General features: G+C 42.2%; 1 protein-coding gene across 2 annotated transcripts in view; it reads right to left on the reverse strand.

Moving 5' to 3' along the window:
• Positions 1 to 621: 621 nt before the first annotated feature.
• Positions 622 to 18,293, reverse strand: part of PLPPR5 (phospholipid phosphatase related 5) — a 1,037,368-nt gene continuing 1,019,696 nt past the window's right edge. The window contains exon 7 of one of the 2 annotated variants that reach the window (XM_085601860.1): positions 622 to 1,163. In XM_085601860.1, coding sequence (XP_085457986.1) covers positions 1,131 to 1,163 — 33 coding nt within the window. In that variant the 3' untranslated portion in view covers positions 622 to 1,130. Of the gene's footprint in view, positions 1,167 to 18,293 lie in introns of both variants that reach the window. The other variant, XM_085601859.1, reaches the window with a different exon arrangement.

The raw sequence follows: 18,293 nt of genomic DNA on the forward strand, positions 1-18,293 counted from the left end.
TGATCCCCTCAACATTTAGGTCACAGTTGGCAGAGGAAGTCACTCGTACTCTCCCTTCAACAGTCCTTCGTACCTTAATTTTCCCCTTTTTCCATTGCATCCAGACATCTTTTTTTCTCGCCTTATTTTTTCTTACCTTTCTCTCTTATCTCCACAGTTCTCCTCAACTTCTGTCCTATTTGTCCATTGTCATTATTACTCTTTCCCTATCTCATTTTCTGTACTTGCTCATTTAGCAACCCTTGAGTCCTGTCCTCGTATTATTCTCTTAGGTAACTGAAGAGATCCTTAAGTAAGTAATCTGAGCTTTAGCATAACTCAGTTTACCAGCCCATTGGCCTCCGTGCAAGCACCCATTGTAGCTGTTAATCTAGGGGATTCATAACGCCGCTGACCGTAGGAGTAATTTTTTCAAAATCGGTAGCCACTGTCGAGAAAGCACCTGTCACAATGTGCACGTGCGAACTACCTATTATCAGCCTACGAATGCCTAATTTTTCATTTCCGGGGGAAAATGAACACTCTTTAATACCAAGTAATTTACCACCGAGTCAGAAAAAGAATCCAAATAAATAAACTTTTAATTATGATACATTACTTATTACAGTAAAAATTGGCGTTTTTATTCAAAAACAGAAGCACCAGTCTTAAATAACAATATAAATTATATTTAAAGTGAATCGTAGTAAAATACCGAAGGCAAGAACATAAATCAGTTTGTACATTGTGAGAAATGCTGAAGTGTCATCGATGTCATGCGAACTAAACATCTGAGTCCAGGTGAAGGTGTGTTACGGAATCAAAAAGTGAACCAAAACATGACTTGTACAGCTGAACACAAAATTCATTGAAAAGCTCTATTAACCAAAAATAGGAGTTTTACAAATTTGACTAATCCACGTTATTTTACACATGGTCCAGTGGCTTTTAGGGAATGTTAAGAAAACAATTACATTTTTTTTTTCATTAAAAAAACAACCTTCAAGTGTAGACAATATTTTCAACGCTGAAAAAAGCACTAAAATGGAGCAGAAAAGTTGTTGTTGTAGAATCAATTATCTTTCGGTGGTGTTGAGTGGACAGTGAAGAGGGACGAGGTCCAGTGCAGGGAGCCCGCATCCGCTTCGACATCATGTGATTTCTGCAAAGGCGGTGATGTGGTTCTGCTGACACAAAAACAGAAAAAGGACACGTCAGCCTCTGATTGTCACATACAGCACTTATCTCCACATGCAACACGTAGGCCGTTAGTTCAAGTGCAATTGTTTTGTTTACATCGACATAATCTACTGTGCTGGTACAGAACGTCTGTTTGTGTGCAGGAGCGTGAATAGAACATTAATTTAATGTAAAATCTTGCATTGATGCCAAAGCCTGGCCTTTCAGAGCTGTGAAATATCTGTCGGGCCTAATTCCAGAAGTACCGTTTGCAAAATGTAACAATCTACTCTAGTTTTCACGCTGCATTTTAAATACATGTCCTTACTGATTGGTTAGTTAATAAACAGCCTAAGATTACTGATACAAATGCATGACAGCTGCATATTTCCGGTGCTAATGTTTCCCCATACGTGATGGAGCGGATTGTCGATTAGTTAGAAAATCCACATCAGTAAATCAAGTGAAATATGAGGCAACCCCCACCTTACACACTCAGATATAATGTAATGGGGTATTTCTTTCCATGGCTGAGCTGCAATTCACTTACTCCTGTTAGCAATGTGTGTTGTGTCATCTTGTTACGTAATGCAATGTGGCAGCCATTAGGTGTTTTCTATAAATTAAACGCTGCTATCGGCTTTGCTAACGAGGACTCATTTTAAGGGCATCCTTCGCTGGCAAAGCCAAGAGCAGCTCCCACCATGGAGTATGAGAGTGGCAGTGAAGAGGAAGATAAGATTAACAAGGTGGAACGCAGAGACATCTGAAAGTGCATCATCCAGGCCACCATCTGCTCTGTGAAGAAAAGGAGCAAGACATGCACTCCCATCTAATGCTAAACAACACGTGAAAGAAAAAAACAAGCAGTTCAAGACGTCAGCAGTGGACGGACACACCTTATCCTACCATAAGTAAAGAAAAAACATGTGTGCTTCAGGACCAGGACAAACACAGAATAGGGAGGAAAGCCATCATATCAAGAGCAGGAAGCAGAGATTGACAAGAAAGCGTCCAATCATGAGCAAGGGTTGGCAGGGTCTGTGACAGGCAGCTTAAACTGTCTGAAAGCTCAAAAACTAAGGTTAATTTATTCTAAAATAGCAACTTAGTTAAAGTGACAATCCAACCTCTGTCTCACAATGATAAATGTGTTCCTTCACTACACTTCAGATTCAAGAATTAAACGTGATCTATAGCAGACTTTAAGGCTGAAAAAACACTTTGGGCCTTATTACGAGTTTGGCGGTCTTAAGGGCCGCCATACTCGCAGTGGCAGTACGGCCACAGCCCCCACTGCGGGTCTGCCCACAGTATTTAGAGTGTGGCAGTCATACTGCCACAGGACTGCCACCTCCGCCGGGATCCAGGATCCCATGGCGGTGGCCGTGGGGTTGGGGGAAGTGATATGCTGACGGTTCTGATGCTGACACCACCAAGCATATTACGACTTGTCTCTCCACCGCCCTTTTCGTGGTGGGGAGTCTGCCAAGAAAAGGTGGTGGAGATGCAGGTAAGGGGGACCTGACAGGGTCCCCAGCCACATCTGGACATGGGGTGTATTCGGAGGGCACACATTGTGCCCCCTTACAATCGCACCTTCGTTCCTGCACGGTGTGGCATGCATGACATGGTGCATGCCACACTGTGCAGGAATGTGTATTCGGCACTCTCATGGCAGTGGACTGCATGTTAGGCTCTCCTATGAGCCTAACATACCACAGCTGTGAGACCACTGCTACACCACCTGCCTGCCCTAGAATCAACTCGGAATACGGTGGGCGGATGCACCGTGGCGTTGGGGGCCCCCTTGTGGGCGCAGCAGTGGCAGTCCTACAGAAGGACCACCAGACTCATAATAAGACCCGTATTCTACCGAAGACTATTGATTTTAAACCTTTCGTGCCCTGTGATTTTCCTTGCATGTTGCAAACTTCTTTTAGTACCTATGAAGGTTTAGTTGTTAAATGTTTCTAGAGAAAAATGGAGTAAAGCTATGCCAAATACATAGTTTACGTGATACCAACAACCAGGAGCACAGGGTCTCAAATACACATTGAGAAATACATTGTGTTGGAAAATCCTTTATGTGCAACCGTTCAAAATGCCAATGCTTTCTGTACGCAATTTGTTGTGCTTTTTGTCAACGTTATGACTTGTTATAAATTTAAAAAGCATAGTATGTAATAAAAAAAATCCAGTATTCTCCTACGCTGTCAATTGTATAGTATTAATTAAAGAAGATGTTGACAGCATCAATTAACATAATTGTAATACTGAAACACTGAGCTTTAGTACAGATTTTGCCTGTTGTACTCTGTCGCACTGCATAAATTATAACACTTTAATTTTGTTTTCATTGAATTGTATAATGCAGATTCTACTTATCATCCCCATGAGCCAGATGATACGGTATAAAGAAGAAAAATATTTTCCTGCATGTCACTTGGTGGTTTGCTGAACATAACAAATAAGTTATCATTAAAAACCAATTTCGCTAACAACCTTACATGCAAATGTTGCAATAGTTTCTACCTGAAAGGTAATTCTTTGAAGAGGGCTGTTCATAAACACGTGTGTAAGCATGTTGACATATGTTATCTTGATATAAAAATCACATAAACCACATGCAGTGCTGATCACCCCTGAAGAAGTAATCCAGGCAAGATATAATTATTTATTATATTCTTCTGTCAGGTGGGGAAATCTGTTGACACCATCCCCTAAATTAGAGACAACTTTATTCATAAACAGGTCCTGGCCAACCAATTTGTCTTTCTAAAAAAAAAAAGGGGCCGAGATTGTCGGTGGCACTGTGGATGTTTGAGTGGGTTAATGCAAGAATAAGGCAATGGTGGGTGAATGGATACTTGAGTGCATGGATGAGTGATGGAGTGACTGTAGGAGTGATTCAGTGCACGTAGTTAAATTTTCAGGTATCCACCCATTGATTCATACTTACATTCACTCATTCAACATCCACAATACACCACACACTAATTCACCAATCAGCAATGAAGAGGCTCTTTCAGATTTAAGCCAAAAGCTATTGGCTTTGCTAATGTTAGTTGTGATTGCTTTGACAGTGAAAGCAGTTATAGGCTCTTGCCTTGAAAAATTACAGAGAGCGCCCAAATCAGGTGGCAGAGAGCCAGAGTACCCTCCTTTCAAGGAGCACACACAGTGAGGTATGAGCTTGTCTCATGTCATGTGTGGACTACGGAAGATGGCCTTCTACTAATGCCAAATAACAGTAACAACAATAGCAATAGACAAATAAATAATGTTTTTCCTCATTTCCCAGACCTTGCAGTCTCACCAGGTTCCTTGGGGAGATGATCAAATCAAATCGTTTGAAGCCCTTAAACGGGTCACAGAGTCAGCACCAGCACGGACTCTTCTTTTGCAGACTGATGCTTTTGAGACTGGCCCTGGTGCTGTACTTTCACGAAGGTTTGGGTCTGGCATCCTATGTAAAAGCTGCAAACTGTGTGGCACAAACATATGTGAGTCCCCCCCCCCCATCCTACAAAGCAAGGGGTTCATTGCCCGAACCAGCCAATTATTCTGCCCCTTCCCGCAACTGGGGTAAAGAATTCTTCATCCAATATGGCCACTAATTGCATGATGGCTGAGCAGATCAAGATAACTGGCCAATGAAGAACCCCATTGGGGTATCACCCTATTTTTAGAAGTGTGCTTCCATTCTTTGATACAGCTAAGATCAGAGGGGGAGAGGAAGAGAGGATGTGCTGTAACGACCAGAGCTGCTTATTTAGAACTGGGGAACCAGCTTAGAGTCTCGGGTTAGGCTCAACATCGTGTGATTCTGGGCAAATCACTTAATCTACCTGTGCCTACCAAAAATGCACTTGTGCAATGTAACTGGTGCTCATGTAAAAGCATTCTAATACCTTAGGATCAAGTTTGCGCTATATAAAACTGCAAAAGAATTCTGAAAAAGAACCATGTGAAACTTTTCTCTGAGCCTTTGCCGTAGTTGATCCTGATACTTGGCCAGGGTTAAGAGCACTAACTGTTTTCTGGAACTTCGTGTGGTTATCCTTTGTGGTTCATGCTGGGCTTTGTGAACTTCTCTTGCAGCATCCTTTGGTCTTCAAGGAGCTATGGATCTTTCCTATGGTACTCTGGAATCCAGGTCCTCGCTACCAAACCATGCGGACTGCATGTGCATCCTCAGCTTGTATTGGGGTATGCACCATCATATAGATGGAGCTCTGGGAAAGCATGTGTTTTAGGGAGAATTATCTGGCACCAGGTTATGTAAGTATATGCACCCACCCCCAACTCCTGAAGCTCCTGGCTTGGCAGCTGCACTGTCTTCATCATCTTGTCATCCGAGAGAAACACAGATCTGATCATTGGCCTTCCTGCTGTTCACCACTTACAAATAACTTTGTCATTAATTTCAGATTGCCTAAAGTGAGCCAAACAAGATCTAATTCACATTTGTACCTGCAGACTTTCGGTCAATGACTCCGGTTTGTTAACATGTGATCTTCCACTCAAAACATGTTGTCTATTTGCAACCTCAGACAGCTTTGCCTGGAACTCTTGTCACATCCTAGGAATTGGGCAACTTAACAAAATCAAAATACAAGTCATCTTGGCAACTTTCAATCATCCTATTTCAGAATACAGCTACACAAGACCTTCAGCTGAGATCAACACCAAACACCACAGTGCGTCCAATTACTTCAATTCCAGAATGCTTTTGACCTAGAGACTTAACATGAGATCCCAACCTTAAAAAACGACAGATAAGCTATTTAGCACAGGGATATTGGATTTCATTTTACATGTATCACCTTGCTATTGTCTTCAAATCTGTGTTTACCGTGCTATATACATTTCTATAACAGAGCAGTTTCATGTCGCACTAGACCTCAGCTACCATGCAAACAGCAGTTCTGACACCCAAGGTGGGTAAAGCGCTCTTCACCCAGGGCCTAGGAAAACAGAGAGAAGAAAGCGATCCCTGACTGAGCCGACACCTAGGATGCAAAGAGGAACAGCTCATCTTTGTGCGAGTTACTTTACCTTCTTTATTTGGCCCAAAATATCTCCAGAAGTTATTAAAACATTATTGAAGGCACCTTGCACCCTGCTTCAAACTCTTAAGGCGTCTTCAAAACACAAAGCGATTTGTTTATTCTTTGGCGTTTTCACAGTGAGCTTCACCTGAGCCAATCTTTCTAAATACAACCAAAATCTAGACTTTGGTGAAACGCTGCTTTCTCTGGATTCCCACAGAAATATCACCACTATTTATGCAAAGGTGAATCTAGGTTCTATAGAAGCTGGTGTTTGTCATGTTCAACCCCTGCTCTCTCTTTCGCGTTCACAAGGCCAGTGAATTCTTCACTATAAGTATATCTTTCCTGGTGGCCTATGTATAAAAGCCTGACCCTCACTGCTGACAGTCATGTAATACAGCAACGGGTTTCTGCACCTCTACGCCTACAATTGTTCTCTCATTCTCACTGGACTCACCTACTTGCCTACAGCTACCTCCTCAATCCACACAACCCCCAGCCAGCTCTCAGGGTTGCACCTATCCACGCCCGTCATGTTTCCTACCTGCCTCTCTTTATTTCCTTACTTACAGATGGATGAAATATGTGTCACTACATGCTGCTTGTGGGCGGTTTCAGAGTACTGAGGCGTAGGTGGAGGATGGCAGCGTCGGAGACATAAGGTGCACAGGAATATTGAAAGAGGCAGGTGACTTGCATAGCTTCCAGTTAGCTAACTTCATAAAAAGCTAGGCGAACATGCTGAGACATCAAGATATTCCAAAATTCCAGGTGATTTTTAGTGCAGTTATTCAATTAGACTTAGTTTGCAGAGTTGTGGCAGAACAGGACAGTGTGGAGTTGTTTTGCTGATGTCTTCTCGCTTAGTTCAGTCTGGTGCAGACTCCAGGACTTTGCGTTTCTAGGACTTTCCCATCAGGGCTCTACCTATTAAAGTAGCTCAGGTGATCCTGTTGCCTTATGCTGATTTCAAGCTGCAGCTTTACCTACAACATTAGAGTCGTTTCTTCAGGCTTCCAGCCCTGAGACCAGCGTGCTTATTGTGCTATTGAAAGCATCTTGAAGGCTGCCTTTTGTTGCATAGGGAGCCAGTGCGGGGCAGGGAGAGTAGGTGTGATGTGGTCCAGACTCTATGTCCACAGCGAGTCTTGGCACTCGTGTTGAACCATCTGAAGTAGCTTTATTGCGTTCTTCCGGAGCCCTACATGCATGCTGTTACAACAATATTGCTGTGACATTAACTGTACATGGACAGGGTACATTTTGTAATGAACATTGATGTGACCCGACTAAGTATATGAAGTTGGAGTTTTGTGTTTTTCGAGCTTCGAGTCAAAAGGGAGTTTTAGGTTTATAACTTCGACACTGGAGGTGGTCGATCACTCAGCCATGGTGAGCATTGGCTGGGGTGTAGCTCACCAATATGTAATATATATGTCTTCAGTGGGTTGAGGCATGAGTGGCTTTCCCTCAAACCACCCTGGGCATGGATAAGGCAGTTTGTCATGACTAGGGTGCTTTCGGATTTTCCAATGGATCATATTAGTATTGTCTGTTGGCATTAGAAGTGGAGTCTCATACTGGTCAATAATATTGGCTTCAAAACATAACTGTTAGAAATTGGGTTGTTGGTTGAGGGGGGTTGAGCCCTTCTCAAGCAACAGCCACAATTCTTGTCGGGAAGAACTACAAAAGTCACTAAATTAACCTGTGCTTAGGCCTCTTTTAGCTTGGCACAAAACAGTCAGGCTTAATAATATATAAAGTATGTAGGCAACACACTAACAGCAATACAGAGAAAACATAATGCAAGAAAAATGAGTACCCCTAAATATTTTTTTTAACAACAAAACTGCAATCAGTTGAAGCAAAGATATGCAATTTCAAAGATTTAAGTGGACGTAACACCTAAAAGCACTAATCACCACTCGGAGACAGGGACCAGGTTAGACCAGCTGAAAAGGTACCTTCTAAAAGTCCAGTGCAAAATGTCCAGTTCACAGTGTGGGAGGCCTGAGGAGTGTTGTGGATAGTCATCACTGTAGCGCAAAGAGCAGGCCCAGCATTGTGGATCGTTCGAGCAGTTGCGCGAAGATCCGGTCGGGTGTCAGACAGTCATATCTGAAGCTTCGTGTTGATGTCACTGCGGGGCTGCTGATGCTGTAGCACCAATGCTTAATTTTTATTGGTGTTTTCTGGTGCTCGGCACCGGCACTTATTTATAAACACCAGCACATATTTATAAGGCACCACCACATGGTGTGCTGTGTATGTATTTTTAAGCAACGTTCATTATTTAAGCATTAAAAACTTTAGTATAGCTTTGAAACATGATAAAACTTGAACTTAAACCTACAGTTAAAAAGTGACGTGGGTTGTGCCAGCTGCAGTGGACTAGTGAGTAATAGTTTGGGCCCTGGCACTAAATATTTTACAACTTAAGCACTGTGTAGCAGGAAGTGCAGATCTCGCATTGGCAGTTGTCGCTGGAGGTCTCTGTAGCGTGAAGAGGTGGGTTCACTGGAGCGGTCATGGGCAACAAGATCTTGGTGCAAACAGGCCAGGAGGTGATCAAATACTGGCCAGGGCTCACGCAGCGTGGGACGTGCACGGGCGCACAAGAGCCACGCCCGGGCAAAGCCCAGGCCAAGGGCGGGCCTGCCTGTGCCCATCAGAGCCCGGAGGAGGCTGGGCTGGGCCTACTCTCTTGGCGTATTGGTTTCTCCAGGTTGGAATTCAGACCCCTGTAAAGCAGCATACATTTTTTGGTATACATTCTAAGATAAACTCTGTTTAAAATCATCTGCTTAACATAGGGAAACGCAAACCTGCCTCTGCACCCAAAAACTAGTGATAGCACTTTAGACGGTTTCCTGCAAAAGGCGGTGGGGGGCTTTAAATAGGGAAATTGAAATGGCAGAACTGCGATTATCTCTAGTGCCCCCCCTTGACTTGCCAGTTACACCTAGTGCCACAGATAATGCCCATGAGGCTTGCAATGGAAGAAACACTGTACCAACAGCACCCCCACCATTATTACTCCCTATTATTTTTGTTAGACAGGGAAATTCAAGTACCTCAAATGAGAAAGATGAGACTGCCTCACAATTAAACATTGGTAAAGCTGGCCCTCCGAGCGTGATAGGAGGAAAAAGGAAGCAAACTGAAGCGGTAGGGTCTGAACTGAAAGTGAACGCACAGTCACCAAGGGTCAAGCGCACAAAACAATCTCACTTGCCAAATACTGGATGCAGAACTCGCACTGGAGGAGGGAAAATACACAGGTCGATCAGGACAAATTGATGGAACACATCAGCAAGGTTGTTAAAACTACCCTGGAACAAATTCTCTCTCGCCTGGTTAAGATTGAAGAGCAACTCGTGCAATTCCGGCAGGATCAAAGGGAACATTTAGTATCTCAAGATGATAATGTAACAAACCCCTTACCCAGCGAGAAAAGTAACAAGGGAAGGGAAGATGCCTCTAGTATCCATTCGGCGCCACTGGAACAACCAAATAACAAACCTAGGAAGGAAGGGAAATTGGGTCGATTAGATCATCCAGGAGGAGTGGACGAGGGGGAGGGGGAAATGGGCAAGTTGGGCAAGTTGATCAAGGAACTCTTATGTCTGGGGGGGTTAGAAGCACACAAGAAATAAGAAGTGACTCGGACACAGGGCATAGAAGATTAGTTGGGCATGGGGACGGAAACACCTTAAACATACCCCCTGACTGTACTCCTTATATAGTGGTTGTGACAAGTGCTCCTTACCTTCCCCCAGGGCAACAAGAAAGCTGCTTGAGTCTTATCAATAAGGCAGGACATTGGGGCTCAATGAGAATTCCATCCCCCTTTAATTGGTCCAATGTTATTATCATGGTGAGGAGGGTGGGCTGGCTAGGCCCCACAACCAAACGTCGAGAAGGGGATTGCCTTGTACTTAATTTTAACGACACAAGGTGTGCATCCTTTGCCTTGAAGCATGCTACAGCTTCGCTAAATGATCAAATAAAGGTCTGTCCACTGGGTTTTTTCTACCCCCCAACAGGAGTTAAGTGGGTGGCAACACCCCCCGAGGTATGGCCCAAAAAGTCAATCTCCCTTCCATCCTTGTTCACTTATCCACCCAAACCGCTTGGATGTTCTTTTAGGCCTGATAGAGATTGATTGACTGCCTGTACAATCAGGCGGTCTGTCAGATCAGAAAAGGACACGGCTAAGATCCCCTATTTTAAAGAGAAACTTAGGCAAAGTTGTCAGTGGGGGTAGGCAAATAAAAGATTTACCTGGTCCCTTGCTGCCAAATGCCAATGCCAATACCCTCAGCATCGATCTAAAGACACCTGAGCCTCTCAATGGGGATGTAATTCCTGTTCTCTATGTGAATAAGGGGGGAAAGGGTTGTGGTGTTTTAAGATTGTCCATCCTACCTCTAATGTATCCATCTAGGGTGGCCACAATGAGCCAGGACCCTGTCACCCCCGTGTAGAATCATTTCATGGAACATCGCAGGAATACACGGAAAAACCAATGAGGATTGGGTGACTCATATTAAGGATTTCGACATTATTTGTCTACAAGAGACATGGTACCAAGCTGATATTATGTTGGAGGGGTATTCTTCTTTTAGTGTCAATGCAACACCTTCATTGGCTGGGAGGGCGACAGGAGGGCTTGTGATTTTAATTTCAGTCAAATATGGGCATATACAGATCCATGTTTTAAAACCACTCCCTGGTACCAGCTAGTCCTCATTTCTAATCTAATTCAGGTTAAGTTACTGCTAATAAACTGGTATTATAATATCTTCGACCAGAATAGCAGTCATGTGATTGAGGACCTACAGGTGCAGATTAATAACATTGCAGGGAAGTGGCAGCCTCTATGCATCTTGTGGGTAGGGGATTTTAATTGTACTATTTGTCCGTTGAGCAACATAGGGGCTTGCGGGTTCCTAGACATGGATGGGCAGAAACAGCCACATTTCATTCGTACTGGGCAGGGCGAGGCATTGAATTCTATCATACTGCATAATGAATTAGGCCTCATTAATACCAATTGTCTGGATTGTAACCCCCTACCTCAGTGCCCTACATATGTCGGAGGTGGTAGAGAAAATACAATGGATTTAATGTTTATAAATAGGAAGTACCCCCCTCTTGTTGGAGATTTTGAGGTAGTACCAAATGCTGCAAGTGACCAAACCCACTAACTGTATTTTTTGAGATAATAGCTGGCATAAGAAAAGGAGAAGGATGTCCAAGTGATTTTAACCAAAATAAGGGAATGAGGCTAAATTGGGGTAAAGTTGATCCCGCCCATTTTGAAGCAAAAATCCTCAAGTCAAACTTGAATCTTTGTCATGAATTGTCTATCTGATGATACTCTACCAAACGAGGTGGTCCGTGACTTTGAGCTGATCTGCAGAGATGTGGCAAAAGAATTGACCAGATCGGTTCGACGGAGGATACCCCAGGAGGTGCGATGGTTTAACGCAGAAAGCTCTAGAGCACATAGGGATCTTAAAACGGCCCTTCATACCACCCCATGCGATAGAATGCAAATTAAAACTATAGGGCAGATTTATAAGCGCACCATCAAGCAAAGACAAGAAGAATTGCGGAGCTTGGCATGGTTAAGGACCTAGATAGCAAGCGCCCTTAAAGACTCAAAGAGTTTTTGGGATATAATTAATCACCCTTTATTTAAGGACAAACCTAAACTTGTGGGTTCGCTGATTTCTGGGCCTGTCTGAGAATCCCATTTCTCAGCTATTTTTAACCCAAAAAACGCCTCAATAGTTGAAATAGATGAAGTGAAAGGTGCACCTATATTTGATTCAAACTGGGCCTCACAATTAAGTTCATCGCTCACAGTGATAGAGGTAGAGGACGCATTGAAAAAGGGAATTAGTATGAAAGCTCCTGGCCAGATGGAGTCCCTCTAGATTTATTTTTAAATAATACCAAATTATGGGCACCCATACTAACTAATGTTTTTAAGGCTGTGCTGATCGGTCCTATCCCATCAACATGGAAAGAGGCAATTGTAGTCCCAGTATACAAGAAAGGCAGTAGAAATGACCCTGCCTGCTACAGGCCAATTTCATTAATTGATGCTACCGCTAAAGTACTGGAGAGGGTTATCCTTGCATGACTTGAGACCTGGGCGAATGACACAGGGATCGTATCAAGATTACAATATAGTTTAAGAAGGGGGATGGGCACTACTGAGTAGTGCCTAAATCTGTCTCTTATCATGGGCAAGTACATGAAGGCCAGGAGGGAATCTATTCACCTTGCTTTCGTGGACTTGTCCAGTGCCTTTGACAAGGTTAATCGGGAGAAATTGTGGGGGTTGGTGGAGCAAATGGGATTCGAAGAAGCCCTAATAACTCTCCTACGCAGGCTTCATACCTCCGTAACGGTTGCCGTACGTTATGGCTCAAGGGGGGAGAAGACAGGCATTATTATTTCTACAGAAGAAGTTCGACAGGGATGTATTTTAGCCCCATTCCTTTTTTTACACTACACAAATGGTCTAGCGTCCTTTTTAATAGAGGCATTTCGATCCCATTGTTATCGTATGCAGACAATTCTGTTTTATTGACTTTGACAACCAATAGCCTCCAAAAATCACTCAACACTTTCACTGATTGTATTAAATCTTTGGACTTAAAAGTTAATTTCACTAAATCTTTTGTCATGGTCTGTGGCCCCAAAAGCATTAAAACAAGAACATTTGAGGTTAGGGGTAAGACCATTGAAAAGCTAAAAAACTTTACATATTTAGGGAATATTTTTAACCAAACTATGTCTTGGGACTATTTCATTGCAGCTAGGGCACAACAGACTTGTCGGGTTGTGGAAGGACTATTTCGATTCCATCGCAAGCTAGGCCATAAACCAATGACTGAACTAGTTACCCTTTATAAAGCGAAGTGTGTATCGGTGGCATCATATGGGGCGGGAGTTTGGGGCTACTATAATACTCAACCGTTGAAGGTCCTTGAAAATAAATTTATAACAAGACTTTTATTGACCCTTAATTGTGCCCCTACATATTTTTCCCACCAGGAGACAGGGCTGACCTATCTAGAAAATCGTATTGCCATTGCCCCATTACTCCTATGGTCTAAGATTTGGTTATCTGAGGACTTAATGTTGTCATGGACGTTATCCAATATTTTATGAACTTAGATAGTGCACTGACCATTCCCTGGCTTCGCTTTGTGAAGGAAAATTTTGAAGAATTAGGTCTGGGCCATTATTATGATAAACCTGCTAGCATTAACATAAACGCGAAAGATGCAATAAAAGTGGCATTTCAAGCTAGGGCCCATTTGCGTCATGCACAATTGGTAGCACCTAATCCCTTAGGTTTATCCTTTGGAGAACATACATTTTATTTATCTTTCACTACGAATGTTCAAGCACGATTTTATCTAACCCGGTTTTGATTAAATACATTGCATTTATTAGTGGCATTTCCTGAGGAATCAGGTTGGGATCACAGTCTACCACCCTCTCCGTGTCGTAACAGCACAAAGCACGTTGCACTTTATTCTATTTTGCCCACTCTATAAGGAGCAGAGGGGGCAATTTTTAATTCCATTATTAAGGGAAATAAGGCCTTGCACTTTTATTAGCAGTTTACATTTTTTATTGTCTTTGTCTACGTCAACTATTTGCATTGCTGTTACGAATTTTGTTAGAATTGCAATGTCTATAAGAAAACGTTATGAACTAGTATAGTTGATGAAATTCTGAGCAAGTGTTTTTCATAAATTAGTTACATGGTTCATATTGTATGGGTGATATCAGGGATGAATGCCTAATGTATTTGATATCAGGTTCGCATGATTTTAAGTTGCATGTACATTCTATCTGGTTTTATACATGTTTTTGTAATCCTGATAAGACTAATTTTAAATTTGCAATATATCTGTGTCAAGCTTTTATGGTTCTTGTAACCGAATAAAGTTATTTTGACTGACTGACATACAGGCAGCAATGGCAGACCTGAGACTTGTTGAAAAATATCTCCTGTAGTGGGTACCACAAAAGGTGCTGCAGGCTCACTCATAGCATATCATTTACAGGCTATGAGTACATGTAGTACCACTTTACTTGGGACTTATAAGTCAATTAAATGTTCCATACTGAGTGTAAGCCAATTGCACCATGTTTAGAGGATAGAACACAAGTACTTTAGCACTGGTTAGCAATGGTAACATGTGCAGAGTCCTTAGGCCAACAAAAAGGATTTCAACAAAACAGGAGGAGGGAACACAAAGATGTTTAGGGAGAAACACAGCGATATTATGGATGATCTATTAGGAATCTTCACAGCAGCGACAGCAGGCACAGTGAATGCTGTGTGGCAGGGCTGGTGCGGGCAGGGTGGGAGGGGGAGGAAGCTGACTGAAAGCGGAATAGGTATCATTAAATAAATAAATAATATATATTAATTGCCTGTTGACTCCCCCCCTGCAGCACTCTGCTCTGCCTCACTGCGCTTACCTGTGCCGACCGCCACTGCTTCACAGTAGTCATTGGAGTTTCACTGTGAACCTAGCTAGCTTTACCTGTACAAAGGCTTGTAGAAATGGTATAAGCTATGGTAGAAATATTCAATCAATGCACATGTAATTCTGGAAGTGATGGATGAGGATGGAATGACCAGCATTGTCAGCAGTCGCATATGACTTGTAGTATTAAGAATTGAATCATAATTTTCTCTCTGAATCTCTCACATATGATAATGATCATGGATTTAGTGATATTCAAGAGCAATTGCCTTAATCAGGGGAATTAATATCCATTGCTAGTGTAACACATCATTCAAATCTAAATTGAGGGAAGTGATGAGAGCCCTATTTACTGTTCTACAAATGCAACATGTCTGAATTGTTAATGATATCTGTCAGAAACCTGGGAAAAAGTCATTTTGTTAGGTGTAATGTACCTGCCTTGTCAAGGCTATGCATGAGTTAATAAGGATTTCATACTCCTTTCTAGTTTAGTGACTGCCTCCAAAGACAAGGTGTACTCTTTATGGTATTCACAAAAAAGTGATTTAATAGTAGCTTTAAGACTGTGGTGACTCTGCGGCTGGGTTGTGCTACGAAATGATATATGATACGAGAGAGATTTATAGACCACAGGCACACTCCAGAATGTGTCCTGACACTGAATGCAAGGCTGCTCGCAGAATCGCTGATCATCATATTAAGCTTGTTGCAAGATCCAGGTTTTTACATCTTGAAGACAGATAACTCAGTTGAGGTACGAAGTTCCAGGGGAAGATTATTCCAGGCAACTAGCCCAAAGTAAGAGAAGTGCTGTCTCTGGTCCTGACCCAGTGGATTTTTAGGATTCTTGCTAAATGACAATAGGCTGACCGTAAATTCCTGGGGGAGGAATAGGCACACATCTTCCTCCTCAAGTGCACCGCTCGTTTATCATGTTGTGCATTATGAACCAGGACCAGGGTTTAAAAAAGAATCCTCTTTTTGATAGGAAGCCAGTGAAGCACTTTCAGATGCAGGACCATAGGGGTTCTTGGGGAAAGGTTAAGAAGAATTCGATCTGCTACATTCTTCAACACCTGAAGTCTATTAAGAAGGTATTCTGGAAGATCCAATTATAGTGCATTTCCATAATCAAGTCTAGAAGATAACAGTGCTTGAATCACCCTTTTCTTAGCTTCAACAGACAGAAGAGATAAAACATTTTTCAAGGAGCGTAACAGCCCAAAACAGAAGCCAACCAGTGAATGAATTGTGGTTGGAAGACAAGGGCACGATCAATTTTGATTCCTAAATTCTTTATAGTGCTCTGTTGAGGGCCAGGGAGTTGGGGACCCTTAGGCCTAAGTGGCACCAAAAAACACAATCTCAGTTTAGTCAGGATTACATTTTAGTTGGTTGATGGACAGCCAGCTGAACACATTAGAGAGGCAGGTTTAATACGTCCTCCATCAAGCTCTTCACCTTTTTCACATGTAAAAAGCTGCTGGCTGTCGTCGGCATACCATATTTCCTTCGCCCCCAAAGTCTCAGTGAAGCATTCCAGAAGGAAAAGATCAGACTCAGTAAGGTAGATTCTTGTATATTTATTCTTATAAGAAGATCTCATCCAACACCAAGGAGGCAGGAGCATCAGCTGACACTTCAGCCAGTTTACAACATATTCTAAACAGAACCCAGTGACATGCATATGATTCCAATATGACATAGGCACAGAGAACTAAGCATGAGAGAAGAACTCCACACTCAGCTTACATAGCCAAGTGTGTGGGATAAGCATTGAATAAGGTATGGCTAAGTGCCAAATCTTGGGGCACTCCAACTGCCAACTCACTGATTGGAGAAGAAAACAGATGTGTCCGAACTTCTTGACTTCTATCATTCAAGAAGGAAGTCAGCCATTTCACAGCTAGGCTGCCAATCCTAATGGATTATAGCTGAGCCAGCAGTCTCTCATGGGAACAGTGTCAAAGGCTGCCGATATATCCAACAACAACAGGAGGGCTTCCCCTTTGTCTATAGTGCCCATAATGTGCTCGACAATCTCTAGCAGGGCTGTCTCCATACAGCAGTGAGTTCAAAATCCTGACTGACTCGGTGCAGGATATTATTCCTTTCCAGGTACATGGAAATTCGGGAGTTTGCGAAGTTCTCTGTCCTGTGCACAGATTCTCCGCAGTTGTAAAATTACTATTAAATCATTTTTGAATACTGGAACGGAGTAAAGCATTGTTCGTTTTCAACTATTTGTGTTGGCCAATAAATCAGTTGCTCAAAGCTCTGTGATCTTGTGCAGGTTTATTCAGTGGATCATCAATCCATATTTTAAAGTCACCTCTGGGGAGAATCTTATTAGACATCAGTAAGTGCAAGATTCTATCCTGGCATTTGACATGAAACATTATATCACAGTCTGCTGCTAAAAACCAATACATACATTCTAAAACATTAAAACAAAACATACATACACATGGTTAATACTGGCCTACCCCAATCCATTTTTAAAACACTGAATGATAAAAAGTATAAACCATGCAATTCCTACTGCCACATCCATAAATCGTATTGCAGACAGAAACACAATTGCATTCAACCTAGAGTATAGCTAATATTTTAAAATGATGGTCTTAAAACCTGATTTGGACTTCCTCATAACAGATACAATACATGAAAATATAACACAATGAGCATTTCACTTTGAGGGAACACACACAGAAACCATTTTCATCCCATACATCCGTATACCATTCAGCACTGGAAAGGATTAGCTTGCACCCCAGTCTTATTTTTTTAATTTCTTCTGGTAGTTGTGCCAAACACAAAAAAATTACTTCCCAGCCTAGCTTCAATTAAATCTTATTGAAGGTTTCTCCCTCACATAGGCCATATCCAATGTATAACCTACTTTCTGGATTGATTTCCTCAATGCTTTGCTTACTTGGAAAAGGGGACCAAGTTTCTGTTGTGCCCCATAAGAAATGCATGATTTTAAAATCCTTTATCCTAAGCCTAACATTCATGGCCCACTTTCTTTTGCAGGCAACAATTTCTTCCCAGCATAATTTAGATACTTTTGTTGATTATTCGTCTAGAGATAGCTAGAAACCTCAACATACTGGAATTGGGCAATAGTTGCTAAGATACCAATTTTTGTTCCCCTCTTACACCCTGTATCATAGTTCCAAGTGGAAGATTCATTCATTCCTTAAGGACTGCACTTTTCACTGGTACCCAAATGGAGGAAGAGTCAAGTGCATGCATTCCCCTATACAGGAATTTTCCCTTCATAAGCTTTTATAAGGTGGATAAGTGAGAGCAACGTAATAGAATTCAGGACCCATTCAAATTTGGTTACTCTTTTCCCAAAAATGATTATCTTTATTTTCTGTAGGTTGATTCTCAGGAAGGTATTTTTTACTGTAAATATTGAGAGACTCTAATTTTCTCTGCAGGCCCAGGGGGGTGTAATCCAACAGTATAAGGTTGTCTGCATGCAATAGGAACGGTATACCCTCTTCCAAAACTTTTGGTGAAATGATTTTGATAG

Source organism: Triturus cristatus, chromosome 4_2, assembly GCF_964204655.1.
Source record: "Triturus cristatus chromosome 4_2, aTriCri1.1, whole genome shotgun sequence".
NCBI classification, from domain to species: domain Eukaryota; kingdom Metazoa; phylum Chordata; class Amphibia; order Caudata; family Salamandridae; genus Triturus; species Triturus cristatus.